The following is a 26,916-nucleotide window of genomic DNA, read 5'->3' as shown; positions in this document are numbered from 1 at the left end:
CTCTTTCAAGCTCCAACTTCTGAGAGCTTCAATGCAAACAGCAGTTTGCCAGGGGTCCCAGTTTGCCTTTTGGATTCCTTGTGGTCCAGGAGGGTCCCAAAGGATCCTAGAAAAAAACAGGGGTTGGGTGGGGAGTGGTAATCTAAGGGCTCCTGTTTTGGTCCCAATGATCCCAGAGTTACAGGCCAAAAAAAAAAAAAGACTCCAAAGTGATCAAAGCAACATCTTATTTTCAACTTTATTTCCAACTTAAAACTTCATTATAAAACCTGTCAAATAAACATGTCAAAAACAAAATAAAAAACAAATTGCAGCTGATATCCAGAAACTGCAGCACTGTGTTGGAAACAGCTCTTTTCTCATTACCAAGTAAAGAATCAAAGGTCCTTCTTCCTCCCCTAAAGCTTCATTGGTGAATCTAGTATAGAATAGGCTGGGACGCCATTTTTTGATGCCAGAAGAGAAGCATTAAAAAACTGCTTGCATACATCAGTACTAACAAAACACTGAAAATTTCACTAAAACAATGTTTAAAGACTAGAGGATGCGGAATGTTCTTCATGATCACGTTAACGTAAGTTCAGTTATATACACCTCGAACTGCAGCATAGAACAAACACTGCATATCTAAATGGCTCATATGTAAAATGTATAGTTAAAAACCCAAACATATACACTATATTTATTAGATTCCCCTATGTTTAAGATTCTGGAGAACAATTTAACTCTGAATATGAAACCTTAGTGAATTTGCTACCGTTCCATTATAGGATGATTAATAATGAGACTGTATCAACTTAAGTAGAATCTAATGGCTAAAGCTGTCTTATGCACAGCTATTAAACTAAAAGAAATGATTTTAAACTATTCCCTTAAATTGTATTTAGATAAATAGATTTCTAAAGATGAATACAACACTCCTTTACAGGGAGTAGGGTTTTGTAAGTATAAAGGCTATGCAAAATACAGTATAAACTGCCTGAACTAACAGTAGCAAAAACACAGTTTAATTTAAAAAGTCAAAAACATATAAAAATATTAGCCTTTCAGAAATGGCAAATTTTCAAACACCACTCTGTAAAAGTGTTTAAATAGTGATGTTATTCCAAAAATATATATTCTATTTTTCTATTTGCAACAGTTTATAAGGAAAACAAACACCTGCGATTGAGGTAGCAAAGCCAAATTCACAAACTTTGGATTACGAAAAATACCCTTCCTACTCTTAATAGCATCTTTCATACAATATTTAATGAATTCCACTTCCTTCAAAATGTTTAATTCGCATGTAGTACTTCACAAAACTTAATTTAAAATACTGCAAATGTTTGTTAAAAAGATACTTAGTCCCGAAAATTATTTCACATTCAAAATACTATACAGAAAAATCTGAAGTCACCATATATTACATAGAAGCTATGTATTTACAGTTTCAAATGCAGTTTTACAAGTTGAGGTTAAGCAAACCACTACTAGTGGTCTTCATTAAACAGTGTCCACTATCCAACATCCCCCTTGCCGTACAGCATTGAACGGAGAGGACCAGTTTTTACTTTCAAATCACATAGCTAGTAAATGATTTAATTTAAAGGGAAACAAATGAAAATTCTATTCTCTTAATGCAATAAAACATAAATGTACTTTAAAATGTAACAGTGTTTTCATTTAAGAAAAACCAACTGGACAAAGGAATCAAACTTTGAAAGGTCATCAAAAACCCTAAACAACAGTATTCAGTGCATTTGTAAGACTATTTTCTGTTTTCAGATTTTTAAGGATTGAAAATTTCCTATTAGAATGCAAATTCTAACATCTTTCTTTATATGTTCCTTATGTTAATTGTTATGATTTAATAAAAATAAACACGGCTACATTAAAAGACTTACTACTTGGCTCTATAGTCCTGCCTCAAAAAGAAAGAGAAACATAAAGATCCTGTCAGTGCAACGAAAGGTTCATTTTGGGGTTTTTTTCTTTTTCTGCCAATGGAAGCCAAAACTGCAGGAGCATTTAGAGAGCGCCTAGACCAGAATCAGTAGATGTGTGGGAATATGCGGAACGGGACGCGCTGGCAGTACTTCTCCCACGCCAGGCCGTACTTCTTCCTACAGTGGCGTTCATCGCGAGCCTCCCGGTGCACCAGCAAAATGGTGAAATAAATCACGTAGAAATAAGGAAGAATGTGATTGAAACCTGGGGACAGCAACAGTAAACAGTACTAGGTATTTTTATTAGCACTACACAATGACACAGTATTGTTTCCTGCTGGTCCCCAAATCGTCTAAAAAGAGACCATCCCGTTACTTCATTTTCTCCAACGGGGGAGACAACTAAACCGGTTCATAAAATCCCACTAGTGTGTGGCAGGAGGTAGTATTTGAATTAAAAGCTATTCAGAGAACAGTGATTAATCCACCCTAACAATCCTTCAAAATCAGAACCTCTGTATTTAAAGCAAATCTCCCCATTTCCTCCCCGCCGGTGCTCAGGAAGAGGACGGCAGGCCACCCGTGAGGGGCAGGGTGGGCAGGGCAGACAGCACTGCAGGCTATGGGCTGACACTAACACAAAACAGAGGGTGCCTTTTCTTCGTCTTAAGAACCGAAGTTTTTCAGAACCTACGTACACTGAGTCATGAATAGAAAGTTAATTTCTACATAATCTTCTTAGAAAAAAAGCCACCAGGCACAGTTTAAAACTTAAAATTTTGCTTGCAGAAGTTTAGAGTAAAACTTCAGGCTCTGTGAATTCCTAATTCCCCTCAGACGCTGGATGAATGAGGTGCTGGATACACAAAAGCGCAGCACCCAGATGGGGAACGGGCAACCCAAACCTCCAATAGGCAACACCCAGACCCAACGAGCACACACACATCCTGTGGTGGCCGGAGAAAGAGTCAAATCAGTTCTCTTAAATGCTTACCACATGGGAGGGACCATGCCAGGGCCATGATGAGATCACCCAAGTAATTGGGATGGCGAACAAAACCCCACCATCCAGAAATGAGAAGATTTTTTCCTGTTGCAGTATGAATGGTTTTTAAATCTATACAAAAATAAAAATACATTTTTAATGATCTCTAGACAAACAGACATAAAATCTTTATGTGGTATAAATACTATAAATATAAACCAATACTTACGTGCAAGCTTTGGATCAGTGGGATTTTTCCGGAATGCATTTTTCTGAGAATTTGCACATCGGAAGATTACAAATCCACACACTGTAATTTTTTAAAAATTTCATTTGTTAACAATTTAGATATAATCTTTATTTAAAAGCATCTGTAATTTCATTTAGAAATTATTCCTGTGCTCCAAGGAAATTTGCAAAGTACAGAAGAGTTGGATTTCTTAACAATTCAAAACCTCTCAATCTTAGAAGGTCAAAAGAAGATATGATCCTGATATCTCACTATCATACAGCTTTCATCATCTACCTTGAAGGCAAAACTAACAAATATAGTTACATCCATGAATAAAATCTAATGCAGCCCACATTACAATAAAATCAATATTGGAGTTCACCTGTTAGTTATGATACCTACTGGCCACAACATGAATGCTTTATTAATAAAACTATAGCTCAAAATCGGCACCAGAACAACTTGCACAGAAATATATGCCGAATCCCACTGTAAGCCTCCAAGTTGGCAGCTTTATTTCAAACTCCGAAATGTCAAAATTGAGAGGCCCTGACATACCACTATTTATTATCAGTCCTCAATAAAGGAGTAAGACATAACTCTACTCGCTATTTTTAGCTTAACTGTAAAATATACATATCCTGTCTTGAATAACATACAGGCACGTTTAACCAAACAAAGGAAGAAACTAAATCTTAATTTCAACCAACAGCTTGAATGTCTTCTTCTACCATAAATGCTGATTAGTGTAGCAAAACTAGCAATATTTGGAGTCCAGTGCTAATTTTCCCTGCCCTCCCTCTGGTGGAGGTGTTTAACCGACAGTGAAACGAAAGAAAAGCCATCCTGAAGCTAACCCACGAGCACCTGGCCAAAGTGTTCTCCTCGCTCTTCTCCAGCATCTACCCTGGCCAAGTGGTTCCCTCTGTCCGATGTATCTACCTCCCCATCCCACTTTTCCCCACTGCACCATGTCCTCCAATAGGTTTACACTGATGTTCCCCCAGAGAGATGCACTCTCTACCTTAAACTCCCATCATATTCGGTCTGTAAGTCTCTCCTCTAGACTCTTCCTCTACTCAATGCAGTTTCTGAGCGTCTTATTTCTCCCGCTAGAATGCAAGCTCTAGGAGGGCAAGACCAATCTCCCTACTTTTTAAGGTGCTACCAGAAAAGGCAGGCACTCAACAGAAAAAATGAATCATTACTAAGACAATAAAATTTTAAATGAACTTATTATTTTAAACTAAATTTAATAAATTTTAAAACCAAATGGTTTGTTTAAAATTATGTTTAAAGAACCACTGAGAACCCAAGAATGAAACATCCATTCTCTTTGTAAGATGCAAGAATCTTTTTATTACTCAACTCATCCATCACAGATTACTTCAAACTTGAGGCAATCATGGCCATTTAAAAGGGCAGCTAATCACTAATCATGAGAGAAATGCAAATCAAAACCACAATGAGGTATCACCTCACACAGGTCAGAATGGCCATCCTCAAAAAATCTACAAACAATAAATGCTGGAGAGGGTGTGGAGAAAAGGGAACCCTCTTGCACTGTTGGTGGGAATGTGAATGGATACAGCCACTATGGAGAAGAGTATGGAGGTAACTTAAAAAACTAAAAATATAACTACCATATGACCCAGCAGTCCCACCACTGGGCATACACCCTGAGAAAACCGTAATTCAAAAAGACTCATGTACCACAATGTTCATTGCAGCTCTATTTACAATAGCCAGGACATGGAAGCAACCTAAGCATCCAACAACAGATGAATGGATAAAGAAGATGTGGCACATATACACAATGGAATATTACTCAGCCATAAAAAGAAACGAAATTGAGTTATTTGTAGTGAGGTGGATGGACCTAGAGTGTGTCATACAGAGTGAAGTAAGTCAGAAAGAGAAAAATACCGTATGCTAACACATGTATAATCTAAAAAAAAAGATGGTTCTCATGAACCTAGGGGCAGGACAGGAATAAAGACGCACACATAGAGAATGGACTTGAGGACACGGGGAGGGGGAAGGGTAAGCTGGGACAAAGTGAGAGAGCGGCATGGACATATATACACTACCAAATGTAAAATAGCTAGTGGAAAGCAGCCGCATAGCACAGGGAGATGAGCTTGGTGCTTTGTGACCACCTAGAGGGGTGGGATAGGGAGGGAGGGAGGGAGACGCAAGAGGGAGGGGACATGGGGATATATGTATACGTATAGCTGATTCACTTTGTTATTCAGCAGAAACTAACAACATTGTAAAGCAATTATACTCCAATAAAGATGTTTAAAAAAAAAAAAAGGTCCAGGAAAGACTAAAATTCAATCCCGATTTTCCAAAAGAGCTCAAGGATCAGAGAAAGCAAGTAACCTGTACAAGAATACACAGCTAGTGTCAAAGCTAGCATCGAGCCCCATTCTCCAGATGCCTTCTGCTACCTAAGATGATATCTTATTATGTCTGTGTCTTCTGTTCTTCCCTCCCATCAGCCTTGCTTTTCTCAGTCACCTCATTCTGATAAGATCTGTAGTTGTGTCCTGTTGCTAGATAGCTGCTCCCACAGTGTATAACAGCATTTTCTTGTACATAACTCTGCCATATTTGTCCCTTTTATAAATATGAACTTGGTTACTTAGTACTTAATTGGGTTGTTGGGACTAAGTGGTTATTTATCCATTTATTATAATAAAAAGAGCCACTGAGACTTGAAAAAAATTAAAAAATAAAAGGGCACGCTATAAATATGTAGATACCACAGCACAACAGACTCAGCACACAATATTTAATACACAGAGACTGAAGTTAATACTCACATTTCAGAGCAATGATTAGAGAAGCCATTGGCCAAGACAGTTCATTTGGATGACGGACTAAATAAAAGGCTTGGAAGCTGTAGATAAATGGAACCCACACTAAATCTCCAAAAGCCAGCATGAATCCAAATCCATCATGGATAATGTCCATGGTTGTCAACAGTGCTTCCTATAAGGGTATGGAGAGGGGGAAAATTTTTTTTTAAAGTTTGGGGGACAAAAGCTTCCATGTTTAAAGTATTCAAGTAAAGTTGTAGTTTACAGTCAAAGTTATACAGGGCGAAGGGAAAGTACACCAACCAGAACCGTTTTAAAGTGGAAGTGGGGATCCGGTTCCCTTGGCACGTGTATCGTTCTGTTCTTCTCCTGTCGCACTACCCTCTCCCTCTACGATCCTGAAACAACAGAGCTGCCACGCCCCTTGTGCCTCCACGCCTCTGCCTGGAACACCCCGCTCCAACTTCAGCTGAAGCCTCGCCCGTGCTGCTTTCCTCAACCCTCTCCCTAGACAAGGCACTTCTCAGATGCCACCACCCACCACCCGCTGAAGCCTGGAGCCACCATGTGACTGTCCTGTAAATAAGCGACTCTCGCCACTAGACTAGAAGATGGCAGGCGGGGAGCACGGGTTTCGACCTGCCACCCCTGCACCCAGCACACATGCACCAACCTAACTTCTGACAGCAATCTGGCTTTTCGTGTAGCTTTTCCACACTACCCGGCAACATGGGAAAATGCCTGCCTCGCTGCTCAGGGTAAATCAGGACCTGAACGCACTCTCTTGTGGATGTGGTCAGCACAAGCCAGCAGCCAGATCCCCCTGGACCAGAAACCTTCAGGCCCGGCTCTGGAAGTGGAGATGGCCCTGCCCAAGGGCATCTCTAATCTGCCTCTGACACCAGTACTCACCGCTGACTAGACAAATTAGCAAGTATAAGTAAGCTCTGCTGAAGAAACAAACCAACACGGACCTACTGTATAGCACAGGGCACATCACCTATATGAGAAAAGATCCTAAAAAAGAATGAATATATGTATAACTGAATCACTTTGCGGCACACCTGAAACTAACACAACATTGTAAATCAACTATACTCCAATAAAATTAAAATTTAAAAAAATCAATATTCTAGGTTAAAGAAAAAGAGTGATAATCTCCAAAACGCATTTTTTTTCCCAGAAAGCAAGCAAAGGGACCATGGAACAGAAAAATGGATGTAATAACTCCAGGCCCTTTGGTTCACCCTCTAGTCAAGAGCGCCTATTCTTATGCACACGGGAGCAGGTACAAGAGCAGACCAGTGATAACCAAAGGGCACACGGGAGTGGGCAGTGAGTGAGGGACAAGGTATAAGCAGCTGATGTGAGCAGAGGCAGAACTCTCAGCCCTACCCAGTCCCTGGGGCCTCAGGGGATTTGCCGGACAGCCAGCGGAGGCTCACGGGAAGGGTCATCTATACTTCAATTTGTATTCTCCATTTTCTAAGGTGTGGCACATCAACACATAGAAGAATTTCTATCACCCAATCTAATAAGAAAATTATTAAGCATCTACTAATTGCCCGAAAGTGTGCCAGATACTAAAGAAAATCGTAAAATCAAGTCCTTTCTTCAAGAAGCCTACTATAATCTGGCTGAGATACTGATAACATATTTAAAAAAATAACTTCCCAACTTTAATCCACTACCCCTGGTGAAAAACTGCCTTAACAGTTTTGCCTTAAAATACAAACATTTTCTGTTAAATAACAGAAATCAATGTTTGCTTAAATCTCTAGAAAATATGAATTTCTAAGTCACTTCAAAAGTGACTACCATGACACGACAGAAAACTAGAAGGAAGAATTACTCACCTCTGAAAAGCTTCCAGACAGGAAGTTAAAAAAAAAAAACATCTCGGAGGTGATAAAGCAACAGAGGAAATATCATCTGACTTGTACAATGTAACCTACCATCTTCTTAGGAGCCCTTTATTACATAATCAAAGAAAGACCTACAACTGGCAAGACTAAGTGCATTTACAAGAATTGGGGTCTTTTTTTTTTTAATTTCAAAAGCATGTTTAATTTTGAGTAGACTTGGAATTTTCAAAGGACTCTGTATCAGATGCTCCCACAATCTCTGCACCTTCTAAGGCTAAGCCCAGGTCTGTGGTTCAGTGGCAGGAGCTCAACAAGAATCCAAATGTGGCTACTTGCACTCGAGGTCTGTTCACCTCAAAGAGGTCCTAATCTCCTCCCAAAGAAAAGGAAGGTTATCGACAAATCAATATTAAGCTTTCAAAGTCATTTTGACTGAATATGACCAAATAAGACAGTTTTTTAAAAAAACACCTTAAAGGAGATGGACCTTCTCTCAAAATGTCAACAGACTGCCAAGAAAGTTTATTTTGGAACATTATGACAGAGGGCTGCCAATTTTGTTTTTCAAACTGAAAGAAAACTCAACTTGGAATTTGGAGGAGATGATGACAAAGATAATAGTAAATGATAAGACAGTTGTAAAACAGACCCAAGGAAGAAATTATTTTCAAGAGGAATATAGTGGGCCTCCCTGGTGGCGCAAGTGGTTAAGAGTCCGCCTGCCGATGCAGGGGATACGGGTTCGTGCCCCGGTCTGGGAGGATCCCATATGCCGCGGAGCGGCTGGGCCCGTGAGCCATGGCCGCTGGGCCTGCGCATCCGGAGCCTGTGCTCCGCAAGGGGAGAGGCCACAACAGTGAGAGGCCCACATACCGCAAAAAAAAAAAAAAAAAAAAAAAAAAAAAAGAGGAATATAGTTAGGTGAGACCGAGATTAGCAAACATTTACCAGTCTTCAAGTGGCAGAAAAAACTGATGATGTATCAACGTATGAGAGAAGCCAAGTGTTAGGAAATTAGCTTTATTTAAACTGGTTTCCTCGACGTATCATGATTTCTGGTTTTATATCCATCTAATTAGAGCTACTCTTTTATTCTGAAACACCACCAATAAAACATCTCCCCCTTTATTTAAGAACTATCTGCCCCCTGACAATCCAAAACACACAATCTTAATTCGATGATAATCTGTCCATCCATTTTCATCTGATAGAATCATTAGAAATTAATGTTAATTAATTCATATAAATAAAGTTCTATTTATATGAATCGGTCATACCCACAAAGCCAAGATCCACAGATCTTAAATATTTAGCACCTGACAGAGCAGCTGATATACACGGAAGTATCAACAAAGTTCTCGACACCTACCCTCTGTCAGTGCTCACTGTGTGTCAGCTCAATGCGTCACATGGCTTCACAACTCCTTTAATCCTCACAAGCCTTGCAGACAGGTTATATTCTCCCCACTTTGTGTGTAAGAAGCTGAGGCTCAGAGGGGTCAGGTCAGTCACCCACACTCAATGCTATCCGACTCCAAAGCTCTTAAAATTAATTACCTCATTCCAGAGGGCATCCACCACATACAAGAGCTGGAAACTGTTGACCAAAATCATTGCTAAGGATGGAACAGTGCGACCCTGTAGCTTCATCTCAGCCAAAAGCATCACCAGGTTAATGACCACCTGAAATAAAAGGGGCAGGTATAGTTTCTACAGAGAGAAAGGTGGTAACTTCCCAGCTGAGAAAGCTGCAGACACCACCTTACTGAGAAGCCACCATCAGTGATAAGACATATCAACCTCAGGAGTCCCTTGATAAGATGCACCGAGATGGACACTTATTCTGTGGTGTTCTTGCCAAAGACGTATAACTCACTCCAATCATGAGAAAACACTGGACTAACCCAAACTGAAGGACACTCTTACAAAATAACTGACCAGTATCTTCAAAAGTGTCGAGGTCATGAGAGACAAAGACTAGCAACTGTTACAGACTCGAGGAGACTAAGGCCAGATAACAAATAAATGTACTGTCGGACCCTGAAGAGGATTCTGGAACAGGAAAAGGCCAACAGCATGAAACATTGGTGAAACTCAAATAAGGTCTAGGGATTTAATTAATACTACTGTAACAATGTTAATTTGTGGGTTTTTTTCTTTTTAATTGCTGTTTTTGATAGCTATACTATGGTTCTGCCAGATGTTAACATTGGGGAGAGTGGTATGAAGTAACTCTTTATTTTTGCAACTCGAACAAGTCTAAAATTAAGTCAAAATACATTTTTTAAAGGGGAGGAAAATACATTTTTTCTTAATTCATACATTATTATTTTCCTACGTAAACATAAACAGATATAATCAAAATAAAACAAACTCTTTTAATGTTTAATAACCTGTAACAGGGCATCTTAACCCTCTGGACTACATTTACAGCAAGAAAATATTTTCAGTAGACAGATTTATGCAATGCGGTGATTACTCCTAAAAACATACCACCCACAGCTTACTTTAACATTGTCTACAATCCTTTCTAAATGCAAGACTAATCTGTACTACTGAATTGAAATTTTTTTTAAAAAGACATACCCATCCAATCAATCCGGGGCGCAATTCACAGAAGTATTTGAGATCAAAAGTACCAATCCGAGGATTTAACTCACGGCCAATGAAGAAATCATAGACAGCATTTCCTGTGAAGGGAAAAGTCCATATCCAAACAGTATTCCAAACCCAATTATGAGGCTTTATAATTGCACTGCTGTCCACTCTCCAGGGTCACAATTCAATCTCCTCCAGGAGCCTGGCAAACAGCCAGCGAGGAAAGGCATGGTGGTGAGAGCCAAGAGGGTCCATGAGGACACAGGGGGCAGGGGATGCTGGCCCCAACTGGAAACATCCATGCTGCTATAGGCATGGGGCCTATGGGGCGAGATTCCTAGATTTTGAGGGAACTAGAGCTTTTTAAAATGTAGACTCACAATTTTAAAAATAAGCCACTTAATTTTTTTTAATGTGTAAGTACTTTAGGTTAGAATCAACCAATTTGTAATCTCTATTATTTGTTGTTTGTTTTTTTTTAAAGGATGTTTACTATTTTGGACAAAAAATATTTGTCCTAAATTGTTATAACACTAATGTTACTAAAATGCTGTAAGTTGTTAAAATGTCTTACTGTCATCAAGTGACTAAAAAAGGAAGAAGAAACAAATAGGAAAACGCAAGGGGAAAAAATCAGATTTTCTTCCTTTTATTTTTCTCTAAATTTTTTCACCATTTTTTTTTTTCCGATTTCTCTTCATCTCTCATAAACTGAAGCTAGAAGAGAATTCTATGAAACCCTAGAAACAGATGCTGGGGGGCCAGTGGGGTGAGGGTGTGGGAGGCGTTTGTGGGACCCACGTTCTAACACTGCTCACCAGAGCTGGCCGGCGACAGTTCATTCCGGGGTGCTTTCAAAGCCCTGGCGTAGAGGTAAACACTCAAGACCACAGAAAAAACAGTGGCTGCAAGTGCACACTGAAGGAAATGACTGTACACATAATAAAGCTCTACATCCCAGAAGAAAGATGCTCCGACGAGTACAGATGTCAGGATAAAAGCGTAGAATCCTTTAAAAAAAGGGGGGGGGAGGGCAAAAAATTGTTAACCCAGGGTTCACATTAGATTTACACCGTTATAAAATAATACATTATTTTGTAAAATCTTAGTTTCATTATTTAGGCTACACACACACAAATATATGAACGAGCAGTGCCCCTGAGGTTAGCAGTCTTCAATACAGATGCCATGTCTCGCACACAATTTGTGAAATATTCTCACATACTTAAGTTATTATTTTTCATTGTGAACAGTCATCTGCTTTTAATGAAGAGAGAGCTGAAAAGAAGTGCATAGAAATTCACTATTAAAAAGCTGAAAAGAACCTCAAAATTCACATAATCCAAACCCCTCAGGCTAAAGTCAAATGGCTAATTATTGACAGAGCTGGGCCAAACACACATTTTAAAGCCTTTAGGGCAATGTTGGTGGTTATAAGTTATAAATATTTTTACCTGAAATAACTTATCAATAAGGGTTTCAAAGGATCCTGGTCGTACTCCACCTCCCAAAGACCTCAAGACCCTGCCCTCAAAGAAGAGGCCACAACCCAAATGTTCCCCAGGGCCAGGCAGGAGACTGAGGGGACCAGCCGAGTGGGGATGTCAGGGAGGGACTGCCAGGCCCACAGATGTTCATTCCAAAGTCGAAAGCACCCACGAGGCCCCACAGGAGGAACTCCTGTTCCGAGCTAGCCCTGCTATGGCTCAACAGACAGAAGCTGTGTGTACTGGCTGCTTTTTCTTTGGACCCAAGAAACAGTTTTCCTTTCAGGAGCTGAGTGCCTGCAAAAACTGTTCTCTGAGTAAGCAGTCAAACCGCATTTGGATAAAAACAGTCTAACACAGAAAAGACGTAGGTGTTATTTCTGTAAGAATTCTAAAACCAAAGCTTTTGTAAAGTCAAATGGTCATCTCTAATTTATTATTTAAATCCACATTTTCCACAGTGTCAGGTTTACTCCAAAGAGTAACTTTTAACTTTTTAAACTTTTCCTTTAACTTTGTAAAGCATTCATTTAATGCTCATAAAATTTATGAATATTAAAGAAAAAGAATGATAGATGAAGCAGTTTCTTGCTCTCTAGCCCACGTGGATTAAATTATTCAAAATGTCTTAGGAATCTCCTTAGTTGATGATGGTAAAATCTCGTAATACTAGAACCAGAGTAACGAGGAAATTTTCAAAGGAAGGATCAAGCAACTAGTTCAGCCACTGCCTGCTTGCTCGGACAGCTCCGAGCCCAGTACTACTGTTCTCAGCCTCCGAGTGAGCCACGCCCTCAAAGGGAAGCAAAAACAGAAGAGAGCACTTAGAAGAGAAGTAAGTGGGTTCCTAGAGAGAAGCCCGCAAAACACGAACAGCGACAGAGCGGACGGCCCAAAGGGAACACCCCACCCCCCCCCAGACTTGGCCTCACTGAGGCCGCAAGGTGCAGGAGAGACGGTGTGTTGGAGATTCTAAACCTGGTTCCAGCAGCAAGGAATCTGGTAAAAGTAAACAAAGTATCTGACAGTAGCAGCAAGTCGGTGCTAAGCATCTACCACGGGTCAGGCGCTGAGCTAGGTTCAACGCCTCACCCACTTGGCACAAGAGGCAGTCATCTAAAATAATTCCTCTGGCTTCCCTTTTAGAGCCCAGTCGAGTGATTTCAGATACAGTGGATGCTAGATGAGTCACTGAAAAAAAAGTATCCACAGTTCGAAAGGTGAGAAGTGATAGGATTAAAACAGGCCAAGAATTAAAATTTACAATATAATTCCCAAGAAAAGGAAAACAGTCTACCCAATCTAGTTAAAATGGAAAATCATTTAAGGATAACGACCCTATACACGTATTTCTTAAAAGCAGGTTAACTGTACTTTATCAAAGTCTTCACGTGCCAAAGGTGGACTATTCCCCTTACTCAGCACACACTCCTACCCCCGGAGGTGTCCATGTCAGGAGGGACAATGCCCACTTCTTGAGATGCTCATCGAGACTTCCATTCCATCCACTCAGGGCTCCTACCAACAAGCGCCTCCTACAGGCCAGTCCCTTTGCTGGAACCAAGGGTACCACAATGAACACAGCCAAGTCCCTGCCCACAAGCCACCTTCTAATGGGGAGACGCCAGTGAAGAGATAAGTACACTGATGTCAGGAAGACCTGTCATAGAGGAAAATAAAGCAGGGTAAAGGAAAGAAAGGGATCTGAGGGCTCCTCTGAGCAGAGACACGTCAGGGATGAAGCAGCCGACACTTTGGGGGAAGTTTTCCAGGCAAAAGCACTGAGAATGTAGCCTAGAGACGGCCCGGAGGCCAGTGGCTGGAGCAAAAGAGCAAGAGGTCCGGAGGGCAGGAGTGGCCAGGAAGCCCACATCAGTGCAGAACTTCTTAGGCTATGGGGATGACTCAGGATGATAAAATACATAGTCAAAATTGCTTCAATGAGCGATAAATGCTATTAAGAAAATAAAACTGGAGAGTGGAAAACAGTGACTGAGTGGCTTGTTACTTAACATGGCATAATTTTGACATATTGGCTGCAGGTGCGAGCAGTTTATTTGCATGCTCTTCGGACTACTGAGAGAAATGTACTATTTACTGCTCTGGCATAATCAGCTTTGACAGTTTAAAGAGTACAGCACCCAAAAGTTTGAGCTATCAAGTCATCAATTTGAGTCTTGAAAAAAAAAAAATCACCATTTAATCTGTACTTGAGTCTTCTTCCATCAGTAAGAGGTGTTCCTTCTACAACCTTAAAAGAAAAGGTTTTTTTTTAATTTAAAATTTAAAAAGCATAACACTTTACCATGATATATATGTCTTGTAAAATCACCTAAATTTCAACATGCCCAAGAAGGAGGATCATCTTTTAGTAGGAAACTTTAGTAACAAGTCTCAAAAACCTTCATGGCACGCCCTTAGGTAAAGTAATTCCACCTTCAGGAATTTATCTCAAATACAAATCTAGTAATGACTTCTCCGTGTACTGAGACTATTGCAATAGCCACTCTCCCCCAATGATCCCATGTCCCACCACAAGACTAGATGTGTTTTCAAAAACCTGTACATCTAGTCGATCTCTAGCTCAAAACTCTGCAATGACTCCCCACTGCTTTACAATGCAGAATACAACTCCACTATCTCACGTTGGTGTCATCCTTTCAAGCGGGTTCAACCCCACTTACCCCAATCCCAAGGCCCATGTGCTATTTGATGATACAGACTCATATACTTACTTGCTCTGCTATTTATACATATACGCTCACTTAGTTATTCAATCATTTCATGTGATTCTTTTATCTCCAATAAGAGACCGAGAGCATGTCCACTGGACCATTTCATCTCTTCATTTGGATCACCCACAGCATCCCCACATAAAAGGTACTCAAGAAACACACTACTTGAACAGGATGAGTTAAAATAAAAAGTCCACTTGCCCAATGGCAGCTACATTTTACTCCCAAAAATAACTATTCAGAAATGGTGCAATTCATTATAAATTGTAAAATACTAATATGGTATCACTTGACTTGGGCCAAACTACTTTACCCTTCATTAGCTATGAAAGGGAACCCAGGAGAAATGTAGTATCTGTTTGAGATTACAGGATTAGCAAAACCCCACAGGCTAATTTCTAATGATCCTTATCTATTAAAGGTATCTAACAACTACTGCGTTGGGTTTTAGTCTGTGGGGAAAAAAATAGACATACAGCTATATATATAGATATAGATACAGACATATATATATATAAACCATCAAAACTGCTTTTCTCAATAAATATTATCTAGTTTGAACTCGCTTTACCTGAGTTTATCTGAATTTGTGATTTTTTATTTTCGAGCCTTATCACAAAAATACCTGAAGGTTCACATCACAAGAATCCTCTCTAGAGCCAATGTTATGGTGAGGTTCCAAAGTATTTCAAGTCTGCAGCTCTATGCTCCTATCACTGGCATTTGCCACTCCTAATAAAACTGATCCTTTGGTTTACAGACAGTTGGCAAACTTGCAAAGCTCTAAGAACAAGATCTTTAAATGAATTATTTATTGATTAGGGAATCTCATGTTCTTTTAAATATATCCAAGTAGAGTATTCTAATGAAAGAAGAAAAAACTACACTTAGCAATGAGGACAAGTTTTAAAGACACTGCATGAGTCCGAAAAGAACATTCAATGGTCCAGACAACAAATTTCTGAAAGAGATGAAAATCAGAAACTCATCATATTAAAAAAAAAAAAAAAAGTAAAAGATACGGACTAATGTCCATTGAGCTCAGTAGCTTATCAACTGGTAACTTAAAATTCTGCATCTGAAATGACATATAGTGAGAGGGAATTTTTTTTTCCCCAGCCACCTCTACCATTAGTCAGGCTATTTTGAAAAATGGCTTATTCTTCTCTATTTGGTTTGGAAAGTTACACAAGAACCCTCAATCAGATTCTTTAAGTTTCGCTTAATAAGCATGTGTTACAGAATACAAGAGTAAATGCTTAACAAACTAAAACTAAGTAAGTTTGTGTAGTTATGACCAAGGACAGCTTTTAACCTTAAAACTACTATAAATGTCTCTATATAAACATGGGAGCGAGGGGAAGAAAATCTCTCATAATACCATATGCCCCATCAACAAACTCTTACCTTCCCAATCGGCAGTAAGTAGAACAGAGCCTGAAGGAAAAACCAGAGGAGGTAGGCCCCAAATACTCTGGTTTCCCATAAATCGTACAAAGCTGGCAGAGGAGGCGGGAAATTCAGAAGACTGGGCTCTTCCTGTTTACACATCAACAGCAACAGGAAGAGGAAAGCAGGCAGGCCAAGCATGATGAGAAAAACACCTGCAAATAATTAGTGAACATTCAAGGCTCTAATTTCAATCCAGGTTATTTTATTTTTTTCAAAAATCACTTGAATTTCTAAGGTCGAAACTCAAGTCTGGCTAGCTGTTTGAAACCAATTTCTAATGCATCATTAGAAAGTCTTAACTCTACCTGTCACATCCTGTGGGAAAGCAACCACAGGCATGAAGGTAGTAAAACAGCAAATGCCCAGCACTGAAGAGCTAAATTCCACCTCGGAAACCAAGCTCTAAAACATTTAAAATCCAACCACTATGGGAGCACACATGTTGAAACTCCAGCAAACTGAAGATTGGAACATCTAAAAACTATTGGTCTAATCTTTAAAGAACAAAACACTTTATACCCCTAAGTTTCTAACAATTAAAATAGTATCACATTCACATTACATGTGCACAGACTTTTAAGCGATGCTGGACACCATCTTTAACAGATTCAGTTAGCCAAGAGTTATAAATTACAAAATACAAAGCAGTTAAGCCATGCAGGATTTTGAACCATTTAACCAAGAAGTACTTTCTTTTACTAAGTCATAAGACCTCACTGGCTCCACACACTTAGTAACTCCAAGCCTCTGAATGCTTCAGATCTTTGACCCTCAAAAGCAACCTGTCTAACAGGTAGGGTAGACACCATGGACCCACTGGATGCATGCAGCTTATTCCCAGTGCTACTGCCAAGCCAGGCCCTGTCACTGAGATCTGATTATTAGCAGATTTCCCAGTCACGAATAGCTCACCGTCCTTCCTATATACAACAGTCATACCAACCTTCCCATCATCACTTCTTTGCACTTCTTTGCTCAAAACCTATTAAAAGATTGCTAGAAGTTTTAAATATAGCCACAATGGCGCCCTTTCTACTCTATGAAACCCTCAAAAATGCTCCTACTCAGGCCTTTGCACCTGCTGTCCCTTCTGACTGGAAACTCTTCCCCAGGCTCCCACCTGGCTCACTACCCTGGCCGCCTTCAGGTTTCTTCAGAGAAAGCCCTTTGCTGCTCACTTTATAGCAGCTAGCATTTGCCTACCCTGCCTGCCCTCCCTAGGCCGGTTCTGATGCCTACCAGGTACTCCTCCAAATTCCAAGTCCTTCTGCTGTGTGGCTGTCACTTCAAAGGTTCTCAACGACGTAGGTCCTTTTGTAACAATTTTTTCTTCCTTTGAATCTATTTCTTTTAATTTGACCTCTTCTCTTCTCGGATGAAGGCTATACTGTGTAGGTATGTAACTACTCTCTTGTGACAAAGGGAATTTTTCCTATTTAAAAAATAAAAAGTATTAAATATCTGTAGTCAGTAAGTATCATTAATGCTACCACATTAACTAATTCAGCATCTTAATATAGCCATATACACTAATAAGAATAAATTTTTTAAATTATACTCAGTCTTAATTTAAGAACAGAATCTTAGAAAAGATTCTAAGAAAAATTATGGTTTTCAATGTGCTTCTTTAGAGAAAGTCACTTTAACAACAAAAAAAATTACCTGAGAGGAAAATGAACCCCTTTGTACCTGCATGTTTTTGTGAGGTATGTCATTCCTCTCTATATGCTCAGGCTCCCCGTTATATCTGTTGATGCTATTTCCAAATGGCTTCTAAATTGAAAAATATAAAACATTTTAACCATAAGAATGATACCTTAGTAAAAAGGAACATGATGGTAAAAATTCAGTATTGTGAAACCAAGCAATAAAACCAACCAAAGATTTTCACAGCCGTAATGCTGGAGAATTTCAGCCCACTTTTTAAAAAAATGAAATGGAATAAAATTGATTAGAATTTCCCAATTCTCAAAAGATTGGCTCTTACAGTAGAGGTTTCCACATAAGATCTTTCATCTTTTAAACAAAATTAGACTAAATCTTATAATTTCACTGTTCGATAACAGATGCTCTAATAATATTCACCATGAGAGGGAGATACAGTAAAAATTGGTAAATCAGCTCATTAATTGGTTAAAAAAAAGAAGAGGAAAAGACATTCACTGCCCCCAAACAGCAAATAACAGGAAATTAAGAAATAGTAGCTACTTATGGAGTATTACTAGTAACCTACAAACTGCCTACTTTCTGAATTTCATCTGCCTTATTTCTCCTTAACCTTACATTTTCTCTCCGTAATGTCTCTTTTCTCAATTCAGTCTCTTTCCTTGAATGTCATTCTCTTCAAGCAGTGGAGGGAATTTCTTACTGACTGTACAGAGGAAGGACTTTCGCTTACAAAACATTTTCCAGGCAATGTATGGCTGAAATAGGTGACTTTGCTCCTTTAAAGTCACTGACAGATTAATTAAAAAGACAAATACATCTTTTGGGAGGCCAGCTGTCAAAAGACGGCATTAATATAGTATCAAGTTCTAGTTCAAATCAAGGTCTAACTGAGCAGTGACAGCATTCAACATATACTTAAGTTTACCAAAGTGCCAACGAGCCACTTAGCAGCAAATGGACCCACCTAAAAACTACACTCTCGGTTTTTCAAAGGTCCAATGTGTAATCCACAGCAACCACAAATGTAATCCTGTAACATAGCTAGTCAGCTGACCCTTAACTGCACTGACTGCAAACTGACACGGTATTCACACAGTGAGGCAAGGTATTGCAAAGATCACAATTAAGAGTCCAAAAGAGGGCTTCCCTGGTGGCGCAGTGGTTGAGAGTCCACCTGCCGATGCAGGGGACACGGGTTCGTGCCCCAGTCCGGGAAGATCCCACATGCCGCGGAGCGGCTGGGCCCGTGAGCCATGGCCGCTGAGCCTGCGCGTCCGGAGCCTGTGCTCCGCAACGGGAGAGGCCACAGCATGAGAGGCCCACATACCACAAAAAAAATTAAAAAATTAAAAAAAAATTTTAAAAAGATACAGTTATGTCTCATTATTTTCTACATGAACTTTTATTCACTATAAAAACTATTCAGTTCAATCTATAATCTACATCTATTTCAAATTTAAACACTGCTTTTAAAAAAAGAAACACAATATTAAATTGCACTCATAACCTAAAAATGTTCTTTTTCATGGTATTTAAAAGCATTATACCTTCTATTCTTCCAAACATTCATTTTTTAATGTAATCTTTAATATTATTAACTGCAAATCACTTGAGTACACATAAAGGGGAAGACATGATTTGGGCAGATTAAACACCGTGTAAGGTTGGAGATCTCCCAAACACACATACCAATACCAGCGGAGTCAGTTTAACTTCCAACACTTCCTTCCTTGCTTCCTTCTTGGCTTCCTTAATGTCAGCCTGGTGCGAAGCTGAGACGGATGGGGATGGGCGGGAACCTTTTGGGGGCCGGCCAGGGGATCGGGAGCGTGACCTGGAGCGGCTCCCTCTGCGTCTGGAGGGAGAACTGGAAGTTGAGCCACTTTTCCTTTGCCTGAAGGAGGTTAAAGGCTAGAGGGAGGAGAAAAGGCAGAGCTTCACCGTAAGTCATAACACACGCAGACCCACGCTGCCAGAGGGCAGCAACGGTGGTGACTGTGCCAGTGACTCTAAAACCACCCTGGGAACTCATGGGATCTGAGCATCCATCAGATGAGGCCAATAACAGCTTCAGCTATAATGACCCGTCTCTCCTCAGACCAAAGCAGCCTTTCCACCCCTAACTCTTCTTTGAAGGTATTGCCAGGAAATGAATGTTCTAAACCAAGCAGCTGTACATTTTTCTAATAACATATAGAAGAGATACAAATAACACTGATTAAAACTGAGATGATAGGACAAAAAAAAATTAGCACACAAACAATAACAAGAAAATTCGTCTCACAGTTTTGCTCTGAATAAAACACGGTCAGACCTTGAAAACGAGTCCAAGACTGGGTTACTTAGCAACGTTTTACCCTGCACTCACCTACTCCTAATATTTCCAGGAACCTAGACCTAAGGAAGGCAAACGACCCTCCAGCCCAAATCCCTCCCACCCATTTCGGGTGGCCCAGGAGCGAAGAATGGCTTTACAGTTCCCAAAGGACTGCAAACAAAATCAAAAGAAGAATGAAACTTGGTGGCATGTGAGAATCATCTGAACTTCAAATTTCAGTGTCCATGAATAAAATTGCATTGGGACACAGCCATGTCCACCGCTGCTCCTGCAGTGCACGGACTATATTTACAAGTCCTTTTACTCAAAAATGTTGCCAACCCCTGGTCTAGAGCGCTCAGACTGTGATCCACAGGCTGTAGGCTCAAGAACTGTTTGTTACTGATCTGCAGCAAGGAATGAAACTGAGAAGAGATGGGCAGCAATTTTTATAGCATTTTGACAGAGTAATTTTATGTCTATTGAATCTGACAGTGAAAAGTTAGGGTTTTATCTTGTACCTTTTTTTTTCCCATTTGCCTAGTAATTATGGTATGTTACGTAAATACTTCTAGACCATGGACCAGATATTTGCAAGCTCAGGTCGTCACCAGATAGGTTGAGAAGCCTTGGACTCAAATCTAATTAATGTCACTCTCCTGATTAAATCCTCGGTGTCTGGGATGAAGCCCAAACCCCTCCAGTTCTGGCTCCTTCTTTCCCCTCCTCTGGCCCTCGCCCACCACACCCTTTCAGCATTGGTCGTCTGTGTCCCCCGACCCAAGCCTTTGGCATGCTGTCCGCTGTGGAAGTCCCCCCACCCCATCACCTGAGTTTTCCCTATCTGTCCTCAGCACTCAGCTCTGAAAGCCTTCCCCAAAACCCAGTGCCTTCCCTACCCTTGATGTGCTCCAACACCACGCACGACAAACTGTCACCGAATGACAGAGTGCATTAAACCAGGGAAAGGACGATGTTAAGTGTCTGACTTCAGCAGACAGTCAGCTTCTAGCAACAGGGCACTGTGCCTCATTCATACATTCCCAAAGCCAAAAAACAGGATCTGACCTAAAGCAGGAGAGCGACCCTATGCCTGCAGAGAGCCAGACCTGACTGCTCTAAAGCTTAAAAACCACACCTACAGTGATTTCCCAACTATTATAAACATGCTCTGTAAACCAAAGAGTGCTTACCTTGATATCACTCTCTTTCAATTCAAGTTCAGTTCCATCTTTGTATTTTACGCTGTAAAGCTGGGAGTTGCTGTCATGGCTCAGAACTTCTACTTCATAATAAAGTGAACTCCCGGGCCATCGACCTCTTACCACCTCACCATCGGCAAATTTCCTACTTGGCATTTTTGAAAATCAGTCTGAGTCGTTTAAAAAAAAAAAAAAATTAGAGTCGGTGCATACACACTTACATTTGTCTTTTTTCATAGATTAAAAGCTAAAATACAACTTTCCAAAATGTTTAACTGGTCAAGACTTTCAGGCTACAAAAGCCTCTAGAAGAGAGGGTGAACAACTCCTATTTTAAAGGTGAGAAAACGGAAGCTTAAAGATGTTAACTGTTTTGTCCAAGGGCATAGAAACAGACGGCATGAAGTGGCAGAGTCAGGACACAGGGGTTGTTCTTTCTGCTACACCGTATCTCATTGGGAATCACGTTATACGGCCACGGTACACGGAAGTGGCACTAGGGATTAAATATGACAAAACATAAAGGGTCCAAATGATTTGCACCATGCAAAACGCTACCCGCCTGCAGGAACTATGCTTCTTTAATTAACAGGGCACAATCTCACAAAGGACACACATTTTCTGATTGATAAATCTGCACATACAGTAGTTCCCTCCTTATCCAAGAGGGATATATTCTAAGACCCCCAGGCACCCCTAGTGGATGCCTGAAACCACAGATAGTATAGAGCCCCACACATACTGTGTTTTCTCCTATACATACATACCTATGATAAAGTTTAATTTATAAATTAGGCACTGTAAGAGGTTAACAACAATAACTAATAATAAAACAATTTTAACAATATACTTTAATAAAAGTTATATGAAGGTGGTCGGTCTCTCTCTCAAAATATCTTCAAGGCACAAATTAAATGCCTTTTCCATCTTAACTAAGCACTTAACCACGCACTGTGGCCGTAACTTTGGCTGTAACTTTTGCAGTTTGAGGTACAACAGCGAAACTAGCATGTATCCTTCTTCACAATTTCACAGACAGAAGATTCGTTCCTACCATAGATCTCAGCAACCTCAGCATAGGATTTTTTTTTTCTTTCCCTATTAAGCCAAGAATTGTCACCTTTTCGCTTAAAGGAAGCACTTTACGGCTTCTCTTTGGCATATCTGAATTGCCAGCATCACTACTCTTGTGCTTTGGGGCCATGATTAAGTAAAATAAGGGTCACTTGAACACAAGCACTGTGATACCTCGATGGCTGATCTGATAACCGAGATGGCTGCTAAGTGACTAATGGGCAAGATGCGCTGGACAAAGGGACGATTCACGTCCCAGGCTGGACGGAGAGGGACGGCCCAAGATTTCATCCCGCCACTCCAAGTGGCACACAATTTAAAACTTATGAACTATTTATTTCCAGAATTATCCATTTAATATTATTGGACCACAGGTGACGTGAAACTGCGGGTAAGGGGGGATGACTGTCGTCTTACAAAGGTTTTAAAGATGTATTATCTAATTTTTAATAAATTACCTTTGTTAAAAACAGTAAACTATGCAACAGACTGGGAAAATCAAGGCTGTGTAATTAGCATTACTATAACCTACCAACAGGGAGAAAAATATAACTCCAAATCTAAAATAAAGAGCAAATTTGGGGTTTTCACCAAACTTTCAAGTCTTACAGCTGAAGTCTCAAATGCCTACCAAGTAACTGCCAACCACATACCTGGGCCAGCATCCTAGCTCTTTTTTCAAAAGCCTACAGCAGACATCAACCCCCAGTTATAACCCTCTTCTCCACTGAACCAAAACATGGCCCATGAAGCCTGGTATGAAAACAACACTCTAAGAAGCCACGAGCAATCTGCAGGAATTGCCACTTACATGAGGCCTGTTTTTCAAATATCAACTGATTGCTGGGTGCTTCAAGCTCTTAGGTAGAAATGTTTCTCCCTCCTCGGACCAGCAGAGTCACATTTCCACAGGACAAAACCAGCGCCTGCCAACAGCTCCAACACCAGCGGAACTAGCTGGGCCTCGTCTAAGAAGCAGAGAGTAGGACCAAAAAAGCTCTCCCTACGTCACCCTCATCCCACCAACTAAGCAATTCCCAAAACATCCTCTGGGCATATAAAGATACATTCCTCACCTGGTTCCTGTCAACAAAAACAACGCTTGAGGACTTCTGAACACGCTCCAGAGTTAAGAAAGGAGAAAGATTACCACATCCCTCCTGAGAAAAAGTCTTTCCCAAGCACCACATTTCTTCACTGTTAATTGCCTGAGGAAAAAACTTCACAAGCTTCACTTGCTTAGATAGGAGCTAGGTCAGTAGATGCAAGAAAACACAAAGACTTAGAAGATGTCAGTCCATTTACACATTAGGTACAAGAGATGGCTTTCTTCCCAAACCTACCTCAGATAGCATCACTGGGGTAATGAGAAGGTTTGGGCTTGGGGGGGTCAGGGGGAAGGGGCACGGGGAGGATCCCTGACACTCTGGGGACGAAGTCACACCTGGCTGAGGAGTCACGTGAGGGGCACTTGGGAAGCAGAGGGCGGTGGACACCTTGGGACCCGGATGAGGGGCACAAAAAAGGAAGGTGACAACAGCAAGTTTTGCCTATTTCAACATTTAGCTCTGAGCCTCCAAACACTAAGAAAGAGGAAGGAAATGTGCCCTCCTTCTCTCGTGCCCCCTCCTTCTCCTCAGACCCCCTAAAATCAAACCACTGCTGTTAGTACTAGTTCTCTGACATTGGTCAACCAGGTTTGGCAGAAGGCAATTACATCTTTCTACGTGAAGATGCCATCCGAGTTTCAAACAACTCTTTATAAACTTTTGAAACACAGGCCCTCAGGACTTGGGGGCCACCTAGATTTCTTAAAAGGCCCTTGAGCAGAGTCTGTCCTTTTTGGAAAATTCATTTATTGGCATCTTTCCGTTGTACCTATTTTACACCACACACACAGTAGCTGTGCAATACTGGACACAGGTCAATGCCAAAGAGGTTTTTCTGCTATCAGTTAAATATTTGGGATTAAACAAATTAAGATAGCTGGTGGATATCTGTTAGGTCTCTAAACTTTTTTTAAAAAAAGAATTAGGAATTAGGACTCGATAACGATCTTTCATATAATGGCTGAAAAAAAGAAAAAATAGGAACAAACCAGCACGCTCCTTAGGAAACCACTATCTCACACACAAATGTTCCAAAAGGTGAAACCACCAACATTATGTGCACCTCCACTTTGCACAAGGTCCACACACAAGTGTCACACAGTGCATCACATCCTAATTCTGCAGGACTGAATTAGCCAGGTAGGACAGAAAAGCCCCAGGACGTTTGTGCACATCGCTATGCTCACCTGATGGAGTCAAAACACGCAGGGATCGGCCTCCCTCAGGAGGGAGGTTTTAGCCAAGTAGGTTGGCAAAGAAAGATTTTGTTTACTGAACACAATGTCTTCATTCCCCATTAGCAGTGGAAACATGGGGACCCTCAGGCTTTTCTCTATTAAGCCACAACATGCTTGCTAACTTGTGTCAATTGGCACTGGAATCCCCACACATATCAGCTCCAATATATTACTGTTTATCAGCACAACAGAATGTGCTATTCTCTGCTGATCGCAGTGTTACAGAGGCCTTTGGTCATCTTTACTCACTTTCCCAAGTTAGTCTAAACGTGGCAGAGAAAGGGAAGCTCAGATGAAGTTTGACAGCTTCCCTCTTCAACACCTGGGCCCAAGGCTGGCCTGCCAGGCAAAACCCAAACAGGAACCCCTGGTCTACCTCCTGCCCCTGTCGCAGGATGCAGAAGAAACGCCACCTTCTTGGCTGTAGAGGCGGCACGGCCTGACTTCTCCCCTAAGCAATATAAAGAACTGAAGGTAACAATAATCCCCCTCCTATCACTCTTTTCCCTCCTCCCTAGACAGCTCTCAGAAACTAAACTTAAACTGGACTTGGTGCCCAGTCTAAATTAGCGCGCGCGCGCGCGCACACACACACACACACACACACCCTTTCCTCCACGGCAGTTGCTACAAAGTGTAATTACAAATTTGCACGTATTTATTTGCAAGGTCCCTGAGGGCTGGGACCAGGAGCGTGGATCTAGCTGGGCTCCGGCCGGATGCATGCCCGTCACAGCCCGTGAGCAAGCTCGCTCGCTCCAGGCTGAACCCTGGCACTGTCCACGCGCTGTCCAATGTATCTACTGGGTCGTTCTGAGTATCCACAGCCTGACTCCCGACCAGACCGTGCAATCATTTTGATGGAACCGCCTGGAACCAGGCCCTCTGCCATCAAGCGCTAAGTGTCCCTTGCGAGTGTCGGAAGGTGTCATTACGAAGAATTTTTTTTAAGCCTTTAAAAAGATGAAAAAATAGGATCGAGCTTTAGCTGGAGCACGCAAACCTGCCTAAGTACCCGTTTCTTGAGTGTACGGAAACACCGGGCGAGGGTATGCAACGCGCGCAGCCAGCACTGGAGAGTAGCCGAACAGAGACCGCCACGACCCTCAAGGCCAGGGACAACCAGCGAGAATTAAAGGCAACTTTGCAACCCCACTTCCCCGTCCGCCAGGCTGCCGCGCCCTTTCTGCCTCCCCGAGAGCAGGGCCCACCAAGCCACCCGCTAATCTGTCAAAAAGGCGCTCGGAGCCGGCTTGGGAGGGCTGGTGCTGCAGGGCGGGGACAAAGGGACCGGGGTGGGTCACCCACCCACACATCCTCCCAGCCAACATCATTTTACTCCGACGCGGCGCGTCCAAAATGGAGGGAAACGTCTGCAATTTAAAACCGCAGCTCCATTTCCGCAGCTGGCCGGGCCGGACGCACCTTGAGCCTCGCCAGCTGCGGCCCGGACCGACTCGGAGGAGGGGAGGGAAAGGCCGCGGCGCCAGGCCCGGCGCTCAGGGACCCCGGCCCACCCGCCGCGCCCGCCCCGCGGGCCTCCCCCCCGGCCCCTCGGAGACTGCGCCGTGGGGAGCGGGGCGTGGGTACGGGTGCTCACCTGCTCCGGACTCCGGCGGGAACACGAACAGCTCCGGGAGAGTTGCGGAGCAGCAACCCGGCGGCAGTTCCGCGCGCCCGACACTGCCGGCTCTCGCGCTCTCGCGCCCCGCGGTCCCGCAGCCCGGGCGCGCGCCTCCCCGGCCCCGCCTTCTCCTAGACCCGCCCCCCGTCTTGCTTCCTAGGGCCCCCATTGGCCCATCGGCCTTTTGAATAGTGCCCGGCGCTGTCGATTGGTTTTGAGACATGGCGCGTCCTCCCCGCCCCGCCCCACCTCGCGTCAAGGCCCGTGATGGGGGAAGAGGATCCCGGCGGGTGTGGCCGTGGTGCGGCCCAGAAGGCATATTTGAGCGGGCCTTATCTCAGCCGCCCAGGCACTCTTGTAGCCCGCTGACCGCGAGCATTCCCCGCCCTTTCCCTCCCGGCACTCGCCACAGTTGTCTGGCGATGCACAGTAGGGAAATTGGTGTGTGAAGTGGCTTGGCGAGAGATATAAAAGGGCTATAAAGTAAATTTGCATAGTGATAACTAAAGATCAACTGACCGAGACTGAAAGTACTTCTTGCTAAAACACTATTACTGCTCTCCTTACCGTGTTAAAA

General features: G+C 41.9%; 1 protein-coding gene across 2 annotated transcripts; it reads right to left on the bottom strand.

The window, feature by feature from the left end:
• Positions 1 to 26,443, bottom strand: LBR (lamin B receptor). Of its 2 annotated transcripts, none has more exons than XM_060091376.1 (14): positions 26,316 to 26,443; positions 21,286 to 21,464; positions 19,465 to 19,686; positions 17,797 to 17,880; positions 17,347 to 17,539; positions 16,063 to 16,259; positions 14,117 to 14,171; positions 11,252 to 11,443; positions 10,422 to 10,525; positions 9,393 to 9,518; positions 5,974 to 6,142; positions 3,143 to 3,223; positions 2,923 to 3,045; positions 1 to 106 (listed from the first exon to the last, which is right to left on the bottom strand). In XM_060091376.1, the coding sequence occupies exons 2-14, from the start codon at positions 21,448 to 21,450 to the stop codon at positions 6 to 8; spliced, it is 1,812 nt and encodes a 603-aa protein (XP_059947359.1). In that variant the 5' UTR covers positions 21,451 to 21,464; positions 26,316 to 26,443; the 3' UTR covers positions 1 to 5. The 2 variants fall into 2 exon arrangements, with proteins under 2 accessions (XP_059947359.1, XP_059947358.1); XM_060091375.1 differs by lacking the exon at positions 1 to 106 and adding an exon at positions 225 to 2,193.
• Between the last annotated feature and the right edge of the window lie 473 nt (positions 26,444 to 26,916).

The sequence above is a fragment of the Mesoplodon densirostris genome, chromosome 2, assembly GCF_025265405.1.
Source record: "Mesoplodon densirostris isolate mMesDen1 chromosome 2, mMesDen1 primary haplotype, whole genome shotgun sequence".
NCBI classification, from domain to species: Eukaryota; Metazoa; Chordata; class Mammalia; order Artiodactyla; family Ziphiidae; genus Mesoplodon; species Mesoplodon densirostris.
The sequence above is the reverse complement of the archived record's forward strand: the minus strand, read 5'-3'. Positions and strand labels throughout refer to the sequence as shown.